We start from the raw sequence: 18,547 nt of genomic DNA on the forward strand, positions 1-18,547 counted from the left end.
CGGGGTCCAAAATGTTTTATAAGCAGATATTTTCCCTAAACAGATGTCTTTTTTTAATCACTGAACATCAAGGACCCACCCTACAGCAATAAACTACTGTGCAACCAATAGAGAGGAAATTGTTTTAGTACAGTTTCCAATTACTATAGAAACAAAGTTCTTGTTTTGAACGGTGGTAGGAAAAATACCTTAAATGTCCCTACATTAAATTCAAGCTTTCTCCACTCTGGGGACTATTTTCAGAACTAATTATGCTATTTGTGCTGTAGATACCAACACTGATTCTAGCTTACTCTTGGGAACAAAACTGTGGCATAGCAGAGTCCATATGCTTTGGGAGTTAAGCAGTTCTGTTGTCAGGATCACGTTTTTTTTAATGTAAGGGATCTGTTGCATGAGACCAGTGACCACACACACACACACACACACACACACACACACACACACACACACACAGACACAGACACACACACACACACACACACACACACACACACACACACACACACACACCCCCATCTGTATGGCCTCACAGCAAAACTCCTTGAATGGTTGTAATAACTTGTGAATTTCTCAATAATAATCTCCTATGGCACCATTTAGCAACCTCAGATTTTCTGGCCTATTGAAAAATGCCACTAACAAGTCAACATGGTCCATTCTCTGGAATCTGATACATCCAGTACCTGTGGCAAATTAAGGTGCAGCAGTATTCTGAGTGGTGACCTGCTTGTCTGAGTGGTTGCTCTTTCTCCTGCTGTTCTTCATTTTCCCAGGATGAATAAGAAAAAAAAAAGTCTGTCCTGGAATGACTCAGTGTAAGTCATTACTGCATTATGACACTAGTAGAGTGAACTTTAGATCTGCGTCCATGAGGCTGTCACCAGACTCATTCTGGAGATCAGAAAGGATTAAAATAGAGGGGGGGAAATGAGACTTAAGTCCTGTTTTAACTAATTATTGGAATTTGAGGCATTGAGAATCAGTTTTCTGAGTAAAACATGATTGCTAGAAATTACACTTCTGGTTTAGTTAAGTCCTGCCTTTTTTGTATGCTTAAATTAAGTTCTGCAGACAGTCTGGAGCCAGTTTCAAAACAAGTCTCTAACAGGTAGTTAATGTCCTATATTAAAATGAAATTGTATGGAAAAGCTTGGTGTTAAAGCAAGTATTTATGCTGTAAATGTGCTGCTCTGGCTTGCTCTGTTTGAATAGAAATAGTCACCTGTGAGTGAAAGTTGGAGAAATCTCAGGGGCGCAGGGGGGACAGACCAGCATGAGGACCAAAATCATCCTGCCTAATTTTAATGCACTAAACCAGGAGTCTCAACAGAGTTGCCACTGTATTGTGTAGACGCAGAAGGGGATGTGGGATTTGTTGTATCTTTTGTTCAGTGGCCACCCCCTGAGGTCTCAAAGTGGAATTCAGAAGAACCTGTACATAATGATAACTTGCAGTGTGTTCAGCTTCTTAGCATGTGACCATTCAGTCCTTTGCAGTGTTACCTTTTTATTTAACCTTACAAACACACTAGTTTTCCTTATTACTTGTGTGTGTGTGTATGTATGCGTGTGTGTGAGTCAGCTTTGTCCTTTCACTCAAGTGAAAAGTGGTGCTTTGCTTTTGCTCTTTCCTCCTCCTCCTCCTCCTCCTCTCTCTGAGCCTATAGAACTGAGGACAAGAACAGTAAACTGAACTCACTGTGTGGGTAGTGATATGCTGTAGGAGGGTTCCCCAACCCCAGAGCCTCAGCAGTGATGCAGCCCATTGACGTAGTTTTTCCTGCATCAGAATGACTGTTGCCTAGCTGCCTCACTGAGCCTGCTTTTTTTGTTTTAATGGTCAAGTACAGAGCTGTGAAAGCCCACATGCCTTTTTACTCTCTGAAGCAGTGTTGGCTAAATGCCTGAAAAACATTCTCTAGCAGTTGTGGAAAGAATCCCATTAATTTTTACAAATCTTTTTGTTTCCCCCCTCCACCCTTCTCTTCAGAGATTTACAGTAGTTCTCCAGAGAACTGAAATCACATCTCACTGGCAGAGGCTGACCAATCTTGATCAACTAACTTCAATGCTACAAATTAACTTTGACACCAAACCACATAGAAATTAAACATGTATCTGGCTGTTTTTACCTATTGTAATACATTTTCCTCATCTCCAACCACTCTCAACTAGCTGAATTGTTGAAAGTGTATCCTCAAGAAATAAACAGGTGCTCTTCCTTGAAACTGGACTGCAGAGAGTTTTAAAATATTGAGTACTGGCACATGTACTTGACACTGCTGGCTGTGTTTCTCATATGCTTGTGCATCAGATTTTAAGGTGTAAACTGCAATAGGGTGGGTAGGATTATAGTATCAAAATGATTTTAAAGTTCCTGAGAAAATGCTGGACTGTCCACATCTTGTATTCTTGTAACAACGGGTATTGATTGTATTTTCCATCAGCTGTAAGAACAAAGAGTTCATGATACTAGTTGAATCATCTTGGCAGATGGCAGTAGTACTTCAGTTGTAAAAATGCACTGGTAACTTTTTGCATTGTAATTTGCTCTCCTGGATGAAAAAATTCAGTAGCCAATGATCATGCTCATTTGTCTGGAGTATTACAAAACTAGGTGAATTTTCTGGGGAAGTTCATACCTTCCTCGGCAATTTACCCAACACTGGTTGCTCTTAAACACTGTTCTAGTAGATAGACCATTGGTTGTCTTCAGTTTGTCACTTTAGCAACACTGTGACAATTGCAAAATTCTGTTCCATGGGATAGAAACCTATCTGTTTTGCTCTTTTTTTAACAAGTTAAATTAGAACTTTAAATTGCAAGAGTTCAAACTGGGGATTAAAGGGAGATGGCCAGGTGAAATTTGGTCTCAAACTTTTTTCTTTTGAAATTAGGTAGGGGTTTTTGTTTTTTGTTTTTTTTTGCAAAGCCTACAGCCAATAGAAATCTTTCCATAACACGTTTTATATTGAAAAGGTTTTTTAAGTGACACTTGTTCTGTGTGTACAATCTAAACTTTATAGAATTCATCTAGTGCATGAGAATGTGCAGCTCAAATGAAACTGACCAGTCAGATTTTCCTAATTTAAAAGAGAGACAGGTAAAAATGATGGAAAGATAAATTAGATGTTTTAATGTAAGATGCACATATAAGGATGTATGAAAATGCATGGGGTATTAAACTTGCTCCTGTACCTATTGAACCTGTAGCAGGATGGCAAGCTAAGGTTTTCTGACATAGGTTCATAAGTTCAGTAATACAGGTGTGTTTCTGAAATAATTTTGTGTAAATGATTTGAGTAAACTGGTAAAATTCCATTAAACCTTTCTAGGGCCACCCTTTTCCTAGGTCATTACAAGTGAGCTGATCATGGGATATGAATTTCCTGTTGCCTTCATTGCCCCTACTACTCTATGTAATAAAACAGCATGCCAGAAAATCAGGTTGTTTCCTGTAATGATGTTCCTGTCACTTGTTCCATTTTAGGTTAATTTGCTTGATAGGGAGGTTATGGTTTTCCAGCTTTCAGCTTGCTCCAGGTTCTCTGCTAGTCCTTTTTTAAAACTAGAACCCAAAGTTGGAAGTACACAAAGCTTTTTAGCTTGTAAAGGTATCTGACATATTCAATGTTGACAAGTGTAAATTTCTGGTTTAAAAGTTTTACTTAGAAATTATAGTACAGTCTCATTAAGCATCTTTAATGCCATGCAAAGCCAACCTGAATTTGCTTAAATATCTTACTCAGAGCTGTGGGTAAATAAACTTGATTCATTCTTTCCCCCTTGTGTTTTTAAAACTATGAAGCAGAATAAATTTTTGAAAAGACTGACTCTTAAAGAATGCTGGTTATGTGAAAAATGCACAGTACTACAGAGCCATGCTGGTGACGTCCTTTATCTGCCCCCTTATCCCTGCCAACATGGAGTGCCTCAGGCATTGGCCCTGCTGTATGCCCAAATACCTTCTTGCCCTTGGATGTCTCATTGCTGCCTTCAGCTTAGGTCATCACTTCTATCATTTTGACTTTCAGCCCCTGGCTAGAAAGTGATTTACTGAATGCTGTACAACTGAAGTGACCCTTCTTCATGGAAGTTTTAGTTTGTGCCATCAGATACCATTAGGCTTGTATAACCTCAGGGACTTCTAGTATCTGATGTTGCAGACTGCAACATTTTGCAACATTCTGACTTCCATTGTGAAGGATGTAAGTGCGCACTAGATGCTAACGAGTGTTATCTTGAAATAAGCACACAGAACTAATGTCCAATGTTTTTTCTTTCAGGAATAATCCAGGAACAGTGAGGAAAGGTATGTACACACTGGCCATTTTGAGCCCTTTTCTTAAAAACTATGCAACTAAAATTGACATGCTGCTCCATGGCATACAGCTCTGTCTGATAGGAATGGTTTCTGGTCTGTAGTACTGCTTAGCATTAACAACTCTGATAGTTCAAACAGAACTGAACCTTAAACTGACCATATCATTAGACCTATAGGACAAGCCTTTGCTGAATTGGTCTGTGCCACATACATAGCTCTCTTCAAAAGAGGTCTTGAAAGGACTATTCTTAACAAGCAGAGCAGGTAATTGCTGAGTGGTCCTGCATCACATGTAAACTACATGGACCAGCTATTTTCCTCCTTCTGCAACGGGAAAGGGAGGCAGCTCACTGGCGCCCTGCTCTTGCTTGTGGCACATAATGCATATTGTGGGCCTGGGTCTAAATTTATTTGGCTCATATTTTATATTTCAGGGTATTTGCTTTCCTCTTATCTCCCATCACATCCATAGCACCCCGGATGTGGCACTTCTGAGCCTTTATGACCAAGCTGTCTCGTATCTCCTCTCCGTCAAGTTACCTTTGTGGTTATGCCTGCTGAATTGCAGAAGATCCATGTTGCACAAAATCTCTTATTGGCCACAGGCTGACTAAATTCTTGTAGAAATCTTTAGAATTCATTAGGTTGCAGTAAGAGGTTGAGCAGGACGAGCAGTGCACACTGAAATAGCCTTTTTAGATCTTGCCGAATTCCCAGACATTGCAGTACATGCCAGAAAGCATAAATATAAGTAATAGCATGTCCTTGCCTGAAATACTGTGTGTGTATCTGATCTCCCTGCCTCAAAAAGAATATAAAGAGTGATAGGGTTGAATAAGAAGAATGATTAGAGGCATGGGAAAGCTCCATTCGAAAAGAGAAGACTGGGATTTGGTGGGGGTAGTACACGATAGGTATACAAAATGAAGAAACGTAGAAAGGGCAAATGGGGGCTTCTAATTATCCTCGCCCACAAATTCACAAACAAGGAGACATTCAAGGATGCTGAATGATGACAAACTTAAAACGAATGAAAGGAACTCCACCTGAAGAACTTGCTGTCATTGAAGCCAAGAGCATAGTACAGGGGAGGGCAAACTATGGCCCGCAGGCCGGATCTGGCTCATCAGGGCTTTCAGTCCGGCCCGTGGGATTGCCAGCCCTATGGTGCAGCGGGGCTAAGGCAGGCTCCCTGCCTGCCCTGGCTCCACGCCCCTCCCAGAAGTGGCCAGCACCTTGTCCCTGCGGCCCCTGGGGGAGTGGGGGCAGAGGGCTCTGTGCACTGCCCTCACCTGCAGGCACCGCTCCCCCTCTTGCAGCTCCCATTGGCTGGGAACGGGGAACTGCAGCCAATGGGAGCTTCCGGGGTGGTACCCACAGGTGAGGGCAGCGTGCAGCGGAGCCACTTGCTCCACCCCAAGGTGCCACTGCCAGACATGCTGGCCACTTCCGGGAGCAGCACGGGATCAGAGCAGGTAGGGAACCTGCCTTAGCCCTGCTGCGTGCCTCTGCCACCCTGGAGCTGCTCGAGGTAAGCGGCACCGGGCCACACCCCAAACCCCTCCTGCACCCTGCACTCCCTCCCATACCCAAGCCCCTGCCCCAGCCCTACATTCATGGCCCTGCATATAATTTACCCACCCAAATATGGCCCTCAGGCCAAAAAGTTTGCCCATCCCTGGCATAGTAGATTCAGAAAAAGATCTGACGACAAGAACGTATGCAGTCCCTTTGGGAAAAGGAAAAGATATTTTAGAAAGGATAAATACACCCTTGTGTGTCAACTCTTAAAGCAACAATTAAATGACAAGGATCAGTAAGAAACCTCCCCCCTCCTCCCCCTCCCCCCGCAAAAGCAGGTTATAAATCTTTCTTCTCTTCTACTTCTGAAGCACTGAAACATCTGGTACTGATCATTTTTATTTGATAAGCCACTAGCTTGCTGTGTATGGCAGTTTCCATAGTTCTGTGTTCCACAGGCTGTCGTGTAATTATGAGAGGAAAGGCAGGTGGTCTAAGCCAGTGCTCTGTACTACATGTGGTCCACACTGTGCAAGAATTTGAGTCCCTGTCCTAGGTATCTTTGGAAGGTGGCACTAAGTTTAAAGTGCTCTACATACCAGAACTCTGACTCCTATTAGTAATACCTAAAAACATCCCAAAAAGAAAAGGAGTACTTGTGGCACCTTAGAGACTAACAAATTTATTTGAGCATAAGCTTTCGTGAGCTACAGCTCACTTCCTCGGATGCATTTGATGAAGTGAGCTGTAGCTCACGAAAGCTTATGCTCAGATAAATTTGTTAGTCTCTAAGGTGCCACAAGTACTCCTTTTCTTTTTGCGAATACAGACTAACACGGCTGCTACTCTGAAACCTAAAAACATCCTTGTCTTTCATTAGCAAACCAACCGACGTGAAAACACAAGCACTTCTCTTGCTCGGACTGTCATTAACATTGTAAGCATGCTAGCATACAGCATTCTCTGTGGCGCAAAGCACAGAATTCTAATGGGATTGGTATTCCTGGCTCATGTAAATATGCCATTCAGAATACTCCCAGGTGTGATTTTGAATAAGGTTGTCCCCTAATAATTGATTTCTACACCTTGAAGTGCACACTTTTTTTCTTTTTCTTTTTTTTTTTTTTTTTCTGGGCTTAGTTGCTAGAATTAAGGTTTAAAAAAAAAAAAAGGCCAATATGTTTGTATACTTAAATAAAGCTTACATTTCTCTCAGGACAATTACCAGACTTCAAAATATAAACCACTGCCCTGATGGAGCAATCTATAAACCACAGTACAAAGAAGTGACTCTCCAACTTTGAATCAGGTTTATTGTGAAATCTAAAGAATTGGTGTTCCAAGTGCGGAACAGGGATGAGTAGAAACAGCATGATCAGTCATTTCCCTGTATTAGAATTGAATGACAGAGGCACTGAAACCCTTGAGAGAGGATGGAACAGAACAGAAAAAGTAAATTACAAATACACTCCAAGTTTTCTAATATGAAGTGAATGAATGTGGATTGATTGTAGGTTGCCCATCTTTAAATACTGATCATCCTTTGTATAAGACATGACTTGGTGTGTTCTGTACATTTTTCAGTATCTATTTTTTAGCCATTCATTCATTATTTTCAATTTCTGAAAATGCATCTTCCACTGTGGTGTCCTGAAATGTGCATGATCTCTTCAAGCCAACAAAGGGGCAGGTACCATGCCTTTGGCATGATTTGCATATTTTCTCAAACAGCAGAGGCATTTTCTAAACAAATAAACTTCCTTAATCAACACACTATTGAATGCATGGAAATAGGAATAAGGAAGGAAGTTCCAAACAGGCAGGGCAAAGATCAAAAGAAAAGCTAACTTGCTTAAGGCTTTTTTAACCAGATTTTCCTTGCATTTTACATTCACATTTGTAACATAATAGGATTCTGACATCCACCTCCAGAGATGTAGAGAAGTTCAATTGTATAAAAATAGTTTACAAAAATGCATCTTGCGTAGGAGGACTGGTTAAAATTCAAACTGAAAAACCTTCTAGTAGTATTCCCAGATGAGTGCACATTTGGATGTATCTCTAGATAAGCACAGGATTCTGTGTGCACTGGGTGGTTACCCTACACTTGTACCAGTCTAAAGTGTCTGTTTTTGAAACTGTGGGCATTGATCATGATGTGAAACATACTCCCTGCAAACTGTATCAAGGTAACAATGCTATAAATGTGAGCCTGCAGCCTTGGAATTGGACCATTGTGGCAGGTTTTACTTAAACTGGAAGTGATTGCAACAAAAATATAATGCAGAATTAATTGTTTTGCCTCAAGCCAGTCACTTGCTAGGCAAAGTAGGATCTACCTTTGGTGGGTTTGTAGTAACTTCTTAAGAGAGAGCTATTTTAAATTTTTGGAACACATTTAAATCTACATCAGTCTGTTCTTATGTAAACTTTCTTTGGAGTTGAGGCAGTGGGACATAATTATTTTCAGCAGATTTAAGGATGGGTAGGCAGAGTCCAAGGACTTAGCTAAATTTGAAAATTGTTTCTTACTAAGGTAGCATGTGAATTTAAAGTGAAATAGATTGATTGTGGAATAAATGTTCACACATGGGATTAATCAGAAACAGTGAATCTGAAACAACTCCATGTTTAGACAAGCTTGTATTAATTAACTCATTTTGCAGCCAATCAGTCTTATTTGTACTGAAAGGCTCATCTTTCCAAGGCGGAGGGCAGTCCTTTTTCTGGTGGTTCAACACTGAGTCTTCAGTAGAAACCATACTGTGGCACTGGGTTGTGACACTGACGTGAGGTCATGCACCACTGTTTCTTACCAAGGGCTAGACACGTTGGTTGCCGTGACACTTACAAATGCTGGAATCTATTTTCTAAAGTGGTTGTCACATGAATATGTATATTTGAGAGATACAGATTTCCCAGAAAAGGTGTAGGAGGCTTGAAGTGTTTTGGTCCAAGATGGATAAAAATCTGTTTAAATCAATCCGTTAGTTTTATTTGAATCAGATTTTTTTTATTTAAATGAGATTTTTTTTAAAAAAAAAAAAAGTAAACCTGTTTAAAACTCAATTTGAAATTATGACAGCCCTGTTAAGGCCTAAATTTACTCCAACAAAATAATGTAAATGTGCTGCATCAGTGAGCCCTCCTAAAATAGCAGGTTTCAGAGTAGCAGCCGTGTTAGTCTGTATTCGCAAAAAGAAAAGCAGTACTTGTGGCACCTTAGAGACTAACAAATTTATTTGAGCATAAGCTTTCGTGGCTTCATCGAAGTGAGCTGTAGCTCACGAAAGCTTATGCTCTAATAAATTTGTTAGTCTCTAAGGTGCCACAAGTACTCCTTTTATTTTTTCTCCTAAAATAAGTTAGTATGCTTCTCCTCTATACAGAATATGTGCTTGGGGGGGGCATTGTTAACTTTTGAGGTCAACTCAAGCATTGTAAATAATGTCACAATGTTATATACTGCAGTAAGCATCTATAGGTTCAGTTGTTACAATGGAGTGAACGCTAGTATTCACATTTTTTCAATCTTAAGTACTTTGAGTTTCTGAAGTGCAGAAAAGCTTTTATCTTAATTACTTTTGGCTATGTTCAGCTAACAGGTGCGGAGAGAATACTTCCTTCACTTGGACTAATTCATTCAAAGTTAAGAAACCGAGTGGGACTTGAAGCAGGAGAGCTAGTTTTCCCTCTTCAAATCTAGGAATTAAAATCAGGGGCGAGAGGAAGAGGTCTACTAATTCTAAGATCTTGAAGGACATTGGGGCCAGATTTTAAAAGGCACTTGAACATGCAGAATAAGGACCTAGTGGATTTTATAAAATAACTATACTTAAGCACTTTTTAAAAATCCCACTAGGCCTCTATCTGCAGCTTTAGGCGCTTAAATATCTTTGAAAAGCTGATCCCATGGGGAACAGAAACAATCTTCAGTTCACTTACTATAGTTAATATTTCTTTTCTTTAAATACAAAACATGTTTTGATAAACTTTTTATGTATCCTGAACACTTAAAATAGATTTCTTTAACTAATTAATACAATTTTAAAAGGCCTGGTTTTGTACATTTTAATTGAATTCCAATTTCCATCCAAATGCAACTTGACACAAATCCCAAGTAAAATAATCTATGAAATAATGCATCATTTACTCTTTACTAACATAATATAAAAATTAAGAATCTGAATAAATGTATTAAGCTACATAAGAATAGCCATGCTGGGTCAGACCAGTGGTCCATCTAGCCCAGTACCCAGTCTTGTGGCAGTGGCTAATGCCAGATGCTTCAAAAGGAATGAACAGAAGGAACAGTGCAATAGTCAAGTGATCTATCACCTGTCCCAGCATGTGGGAGTTAGAGGCTTAGAGAGACACAGAGCATGGGTTTGCATCCCTGACCCATCCCTTAACCCAAGTTAAGTCATTGGTGGGCCTATTCTCCATGAATTTACCTAATTCTTTTTTGAATCCAGGTATAGTTTTAGCCTTCACAACATCCCCTGGCAATGAGTTCCACAGGTTGACTGTGTGTTGAGTGACGGGAATATTTCTTTTTGTTTGTTTTAAACCTGCTGCCTATTAATTTCATTGGGTAACCTCTGATTCTGGTGTTTATATGAAGGGGTACATAACACTTTCTTATTTGCTGTCTTCACACCAGTCAAGATTTTATAGATAACTATCATATTCCCCCTTAATTGTGTCTCTTCCTGCTGAAAAGTCCTCATATGGAAGCTCTTCCATACCCTTAATCATTTTTGTTGCCCTTCTCTGTACCTTTTACATTTCTAAAATCTTTTTTGAGACAGGGCAACAAGAACTGCACGCAGTATTCAAGGTGTGGCTGTAATATGGTTTTATATAGTGGTTTATATAGCCCTTTCCTACCTGATTCCTAACAACGTTAGCTTTTTTGTTTTGCTGCTGAATACTGAGCGGATGTTTTCAGAGAACTATCCATGACTCCAAGATCTTTGACTACCAGCTAATTTAAAGCCCATTATTTTGTATGTAGAGTTGGGATTATGTTTTCCAGAATGCATTACTTTGCAATAAAATGGCAGATGGAATTCAGTCATCTAGTTTTGTGAGATTCCTTTGTAACTCTTAAGTCCAAAGCAGACTGCAATCTCGAGTAATTTTGTATCTGCAAACTTTCCCACCTCTCTCTTCACCCCTTTTTCCAGATCATTTATGAATATGTTGAACAAAACTGATCCCAGGACAGATTCCGAAGGGACACTGCTATTTACATCTCTCCATTCTGAAACTGATCATTTATTGCTACCTCTCATTTCCTGTCTTTTAATGAGATACTGATCCATGCAAGGACCTTCCCTCTTATCCCATGACTACATAGTTTGCTTAATAGCCTTTGGTGAGGGACCTAGTCAAAGGCTTTCTGACTGTCCAAGTACACTCTAGCCGCTTGATCATCTTTGTCCACATACTTGTTGACCCTCCTCAAAGAATTCTAATAGACCGGTGAGGCATGATTTCCTTTTTTAAAAGCTGTGTTGACTCTTCCCCAACAAATCTTGTTGATCTGTGTCTGATGATTCTGTTCTTTACTATAGTTCCAACCAGTTTGCCTGGTACTGAAGTTAGGCTCACTGGCCTGTAATTACCAGGATCGCCTCTGGAACCTTTTTGAAAAAAATTGGCATCACATTAGCTACCCTCCAGTCATCTGGTACAGATGCTGATTTAAGTGATAGGTTACATACCACAGCTCATAGTTCTACAATTTCATGTTTAAGTTCTTTCAGAACTCTTGGGTGAATACCATGGTCTTGGTGACCTATTCCAGGCATATAATTGATAAATGTATCAATTTATTCCAGGCATATAATTGCATAAATAAGTGTGTATAGATTGTGTCGGCAAAAAATACCAAATTTAGCTGGTTGCAAATAAAATGGTTTAATGAGCCTTTATTTAGGAGAATTAAAAGTACAAATGCAGAACTAGATTGATTTTTGTTTTTTAAATCAGCAATTCTGATCATGATTTAAATCAGTAAACAGAAAACTGATTTAAATAATTTGATTTCAATCTACCCTGCTTTGGTCACCCTAGTTATTCCTTTATCTTCTCTCTCTCTCTTCCCCCTCCCCCCATCACCTTACTACTTTCTCTTTCTACCTGAAACTGAGCATTCACCTGAGTTAGATGCAATGCTGGGAAGTAAGGAAATAGTGCTAATCTAGTGCATCCTATTAAGTGCTTTCAGGTTAGGTTGTGCGGGGGAGGAAATTGGGGGTGGGAGGGGGAATGAGGTCTGTTGTTTGTTTCCCGGATAACATCCTGCTGGTCTGTTTATCATGCTGCTGCTGGCAGCTGTTCTATATCTAGTGCTGTATGAAAAGTCTCATTTGCAACATGCACTTCTGTATATACAGATAAATTGCTGAAGTCTAAAGCACAGTATATTATAAAAGCAAATCTCTAAAACTACTAGTTTATAGGTCAGATCAATATGACTATTTCTTCATTTTTAATAATTTTGTGGGACAAACTACTAAAACAGCATCTGTTACAACATACATTGTCTAAACTAATGGGAGAAGTTTGAATGAATTTATATTCTAGTCTGTACTAATCATCTAAAATGTGTAGCTCTACAAAAAATAGTAAACTGAAGGTCAGCTATTAAATGAAGGCTCATTACTTGTTTCTCTCCTTTTATAACCTGTTGTGTAATTTGTCAGTTACTTTTCTTTTTTTGGTCTCCGTCTTTCTAGCCTGGATCTTTCAAATTAGTAACAACTACCCAGTCCTTAGCTCAACTCCTGAACTTATTCCAAGCCAACGTGACTTGACTTCCTATAAAAGAGACAAAAGAAAGCGACCTTCTGCTTCCTTTCTCTGCCTAACAGATTCCGTGGCCCATGTGGGAGTCGCTCCTCAGTTGCAAATCCTCACATGATGTTGCAGTCATCAGCATTACCGAAAAACCCAGGCTTCTGTGAAAACAGCTACACAGACACTGCAGTCACATGCTGGAGTGTAATTACTTTGATGGATGAAACAAGTGGAAAGTAGTCATCGAGTCAATCAAGCTGCATTTTAATCTGGTTTAGGGAACAAGTATTCTCATTTTTACTTGCATGCTGCTAACTTAATTAAGGGATCTTGGTTTCACTGCTAATCTATTTTGAGTCCCTTATGGGCACCTCATTTTGCCCTCTGCAGACATAGCCCTAATAACAAGGTTAGTGTATGGAAAGGGAGTGAGAGTAATAGTCACAAGACTGCTCTCGTACCAGTATGTTTTGTTTTATATAACGTGAACAAAGCCATTAGCGCTTACTGTCCTCATGTGATGTGACCACTACAAAAGGTCAAGGACATATATAGGGAAATTACCAGGAGCTATCTATGCATGGGAGTGAAGCAGTTTCAAAATATGAATGAGAAATCTCTTCTGCAGTCAGTTTGTTAGTAATTGAACCTGGCAGAAGAGTTAGCATGTGAAAGAGTTGTTTTATTCCACTGGCAACTTACTGCCAGGCTTCTGGGGCATCTTGCTTAACCATTCATTTTAAACTTGCTTTTCCATTATTGAAGCAGTATTAATTGGGGCATGTCAAAACAATTTAGTGGCTATGGCACTGGATTGGGATTCAGGAGACCTTGGGTTCTTTTCCCAGCCCTGCCACTGACCTGGTGGGTGATCATGGCCAGGTCACTCCCCCTCCATGTCCCTGCCCACCTTTTGTCTTTTTTCATTTAAATTGTAAGCTGCTGGGGCAGGGACTGTCATTTTAGTATGTTTTGTAGAATAGTGGGGCCCTGGTGTCAACTTGGGCCTGTAGGCACTACCAGAACACAAATATTAAAAGAAATCTCTTGGAATGCCTGTCATATGATTAGGGGGAGATGCCAACCACTGCATCTCCTTAAAGATGTCATGGATACCATAAATCTCCGGAGACTTCCAAAGAAATAACTTAACATAAGAACTTAAGTTTATAGATCTGGTTTTTCAGTGTCATTAATAAATGCACTTTCCTATGATGTAGGCAATTACTGCTATTATTATTATTGCTGTACTATCTACAGGCCAATGAAGAATGGCACCCAGCTGTGCAAGGTGCAGTACAAACGGAGTAGTAGATGGTCCCTGTCCCAAAGACCCTACAATCTAAATGAGACAGCCGCTGGGTGGGGGAAGGTAAAACACACAATCTGAACTGCAATTTTAGGATAGGTGCTGCTCTCCTTTGCTTAGCTTTACTTATACAAGCTTCACTTTTTTTCCTGCCTTAATTTTAATATAAGGGCTTCAAGAGTGTTGTGTTGGCCTGGAGTGGAATCAACTTTAGGAGGCTTAAGCATGGATTAAGAGGGAAGTCAGATCTGCAAGGGTGAAAAGAGAGCACATAAAGGAACAAGAGCAGATGGATTGAAAAGGATATTTTAGAACATCTTGATTGCTGTTGCTGTGTGAACTTTAGTCTAGTAGTGATTACTGCTGAGTGAGATTGAAACCTGATAAGCAAAGGTCACCTTGCAAAGATGGCATCACAAATGAAATATTTATAAGAAACTAGCATTAAGACTTTCTTCCTTTCTGCTTCACTTGGTTCGACTTACTAGCAATAAAAGGTTATTGGCGCTACTCAAACATGTGTCCCTGTGGCTCTGCCTCACTATAGGTAATAGTCATTGGTGTGCAAAAGTGCCCATTCAGTCACCCTTTGTCTTCCTTTTTATTTAAGTCTGTAGCCATTTTAACATGTTCTCCTGCAAAATGTTTCCTCTCTGGCATGCTGTGCACCACTCCTCCATTCCTCGCTTCTTTTGGGCAGACAGCTCTTGAATTAATACTGGGGAAGGTGTTTAGGAATTTTACTGTGCTACAGGTTGGGCTTTTCAAAATCATCAATGGGGAATTATGGATCCTGCTTTTCCCAGTGTAGACAAGGCCCCAGTGTCTGGTTTATGAAGACTCTCCCTCTCTTTCCTTTGTAAAGCCCTGTCAGCTGCACAAATCAGGGAAATAGGTTAGCAAAAGAAGTATTCAAATATGGTTTGTTAGAGGTGCTAACACGGTTTCCCTGTCACTGTGCGCAGAGCCTTAATGATTTCCAGAGCGGGCTGGTTGCTTAATTCTCTCTTGAATCACTGTCTTCCTAATTAAGAGTTTTAAATAGCACTCTGCCACCAGATGAGATGCTGAATCTACCAGGAATTACAATTGTCTTGACACAGGGTCACTGAGGGATTATCAGGGGTAGGTTAGAAAGTAGAAACCGCCCAACTCTCACTGCTCAAAGTAATTTTAGTTGGTGTCCGCATGTCTTGCCCATGGCTTTGCAGTAATGTCTGGTATTTTACTTATTCTGTTTTGCAATATTTAGTTTTCTTTAGCAACAGACTGTCTTGGCACCCTAAGGTGCCAAGGACATGGTCACCTCATTTCATGCTGCATACATTGTCAATGGCATGGCAGTGTTCACAGAAAGAATATTGGTCTGTTCACTTTTTTTTTTGTTGTTGTTTTTTTTTTTTGTTTGTTTAATTGATTCTTACGGTTCCCTGAAAGTTAGTATGTTGCTCCTCTTGGAAATTGCTTGTCTAAAAATCTGCGAGAATTTCAGGGAATTTTTTGTGTGCTCACATATCCCCATCTTATTTATTGTCTTTGCTTCACATAGATTGAAAAAGAGCTTGTGTCTACATGTCGGGTTGGGGGAGGGGGATGAGTGCAGCCAAAGGGCACATGGGATATACGTGTAACTGTTCTGGCTTAAGCTAGAAGTCTCCATTAGTTGAGCAATTAGTCTTTTTTTCTTAATGCCTTCTGGTATGATTCTGCCACCCTCTTAGTTTAGTTTCACTGCCTGTGAAACGAACACCTGAAAATTTGGGAGTGTCCCGTGTTGCATATGAGGTCAATTAAGGAAACAGTCAATGTATTTTAACTGAGCAATGCTGTGAACTTAAACAAGCATAGCTGTCATAGAAAGTGTTGTATGAAGAGACTGTTCTTAAGTTTGAAATCAGTGCCCTTCTGGAGAAATCAGTGGCATTTGCTCTATGTGCTCTTCTAGAAAACTCTTCTGAAGCAGTCGATTTTATCAAAAGGATTCCTGTTAGGGCTGTCGATTAATTGTAGTTAACTCATGAGTAACTCAAAAAAAAAATTGTGATTCATCGTTGTTTTTAATCGCACTGTTTAAATAATAAAATACCAATTGAAATTAAATATTTTTGGATGGTTTTTCTACATTTCATATCTATTGATTTCGATTACAACAAGGAATACAAAGTGCATAATGTTCACTTTACATTTTATAATTACAAATATTTGCACTGTAAAAATGATAAACAAGAATATTTTTCAATAGTGCAATCTCTTTATCATGAAAGAGCAAATTACAAATGTAAATTTTTTGTTACATAACTGCACTCAAACAAAACAATGTAAAACTTTAGAGCCTAAAAGACCACTCAGTCCTCCTTCTTATTAAGCCAATTGCTAAGAGAAATAAGTTTGTTTACATTTACAGGAGATAATGCTGCTCGCTTCTTATTTACAATGTCACCTGAAAGTGAGAACAGCTGTTCTCATGGTACTTTTGTAACCAGTATTGCAAGGTATTTACATGCCAAATATGCTAAACATTCGTATGCCCCTTCATGCTTCGGCCACCATTCCAGAAGACGTTCTTCCATGCTGCTGATGCTTGTTTAAAAAAAAAAATGCGTTAGTTAAATTTGTGAACTCCTTGGGGGAGAACTGTATGTCCCCTTCTCTGTTTTACCCGCGTTCTGCCATATATTTCATGTTCTAGCAGTCTCTGATGATGACCCAGCATATGTTGTTCATTTTTAAGAACCCTTTAACTGCAAATTTGACAAAATGCAAAGAAGGTACCAATGTGAGATTTCTAAAGGTAGATACAGCACTCAACCCAAGGTTTAAGAATCTGAAGTGTTGTCCAAAATCTGAGTGGGACAGGGTGTGGAGCATGCTTTCAGAAGTCTTAAAGGAGCAACACTCTGATGTGGAAACTACAGAACCCAAACCACCAACAAAGAAAATCAACCTTCTACTGGTGGCACCTGACGCATGTTCATTTTCATCATCTGAGTCAGTCCGCACTGTTTTGGATAGTTATCGAACATAACCAGCCATCGTCATGGACGCATGTCCTTTGGAATGGTGATTGAAGCATGAAGGGACATATGAATCTTTAGCACATCTGGCACGTTATATCTTGCCGTGCTGGCTACAACAGTGCTATGCGAATGCCTGTTTTATTTTTGAATGCAGGTTTTTTTGTACATAATTCAATATTTGTAAATTTAACTTTCATGATAAAGAGATTGCACTACAGCAATGCACTACACTTGTAATGGGGGAATTGAAAAATACTATTTGTTTTTACAGTACAAATATTTGTAGTCTTAAATCTAACATGAGCACTGTACACTTTGTATTCTGTGTTGTAATTGAAATCAATATATTTGAAAATGTAGGAAACGCTCAAATATTGAAATGATATTCTATTGTTTAATCACACGATTAATCTTGATTGATTTTTTTAATTGCTTGATAGCCCTAATTCCTATGTATACTATACATGCTCTCCTTTAGTTTCTCATACAAACCTCCCTTCAATGAACTCAAAATCCCATAACATGGTAGTCTGGCCAGTGCCTAAACCAGAAGTTCTCAAACTGGGGGTCATGACCCCTCAGAGAGGCCGCAACGTGGCTACATGGGGCTTGCAAGCTGTCATCTCCATGGGGCTGACAGCCCTGAGCCCCCATTAAAATTAAATTCTCCCCCATTTTTATTTTATGGGGGATGCTCACACTTAGAGGCTTGCTGTGTGAAAAGGGTCACCAATACAAAAAGTCTGAAAACCGCTGGTCTAAAAGGTGTGATATTAAAGATACAGCAACAAGGTTTCTGGACCCAAAATCTTGCTTGCTTTTTTTTTTCCTGGTTTCCTTGACCAGAAAAAACATGTACCTATTTGTTGGGGAGGGGAAAATCCTCCCTTGTTCTTTTCTTAGTGAATGCCAATGCCACACTCATGAGAGCAGCTCACAAGAACAAAGTAAACACACATGATGTAAGGGAACAGCTCACATTTCAAACTTCCAAGGAGTTGTAATTAACAGGGGAGGTGGTGTTAATGGAAGGGGAAATTACCTTAATTATACTGTGCAGAGGTGCCCAAACATTGCAGGATACAGGGACACATGGCAACTTTCCAGAGCCTGGAGGACAGCACTTTTTTTTTTCCCAGATCCCCTCTTCTGAATGGGAAATGTAACAGTATGTGAATGGATAAACTGTACAGATAGAAAAGGAGTACTTGTGGCACCTTGGAGCTTATGCTCAAATAAATGTTAGTCTCTAAGGTGCCACAAGTCCTCCTTTTCTTTTTGTGGATACAGACTAACACGGCTGCTACTCTGAAACCTGTACAGATAGAGAATGTTGTGTCCTGGCTTTAGTTTGCTTCTCTCCCTCCCTCCCCAATCTCCCACTTCAGTTCTTTACATGCCTTTACTTTCTATCCCCTCTTCTCTCCTTCCCCATGTCTGCACTCTTTCCTACCTTAATCCATTCTTAATTCCATTTCTTCTTCTCCTCATCTTTATTCCAGGCGGCCATCAGCTGCCATGCATGGCTTAAGGCTGAATGAGGCCTGAATCCGGCAAAACAGCTCA

General features: G+C 39.8%; 1 protein-coding gene across 11 annotated transcripts in view; it reads left to right on the top strand.

The window, feature by feature from the left end:
* The window catches only part of GNG7 (G protein subunit gamma 7), a 130,427-nt gene that overhangs the window by 74,474 nt on the left and 37,406 nt on the right, over positions 1-18,547 (top strand). For 9 of the 11 annotated variants that reach the window (XM_038383738.2, XM_038383749.2, XM_038383734.2 and 6 more), the window contains one exon: positions 4,290-4,315. Coding sequence is in view for 2 of the 11 variants with exons in the window: in XM_043502403.1 (XP_043358338.1) it covers positions 3,356-3,450; positions 4,290-4,315 (121 nt within the window). In the remaining 9 variants the exon portion in view is untranslated. Of the gene's footprint in view, positions 1-3,355; positions 3,451-4,289; positions 4,316-18,547 lie in introns of all 11 variants that reach the window. The other 2 variants (XM_043502403.1, XM_043502404.1) reach the window with 2 other exon arrangements.

The sequence above is a fragment of the Dermochelys coriacea genome, chromosome 25 (genome assembly GCF_009764565.3).
Source record: "Dermochelys coriacea isolate rDerCor1 chromosome 25, rDerCor1.pri.v4, whole genome shotgun sequence".
Lineage (NCBI taxonomy): Eukaryota > Metazoa > Chordata > Testudines > Dermochelyidae > Dermochelys > Dermochelys coriacea.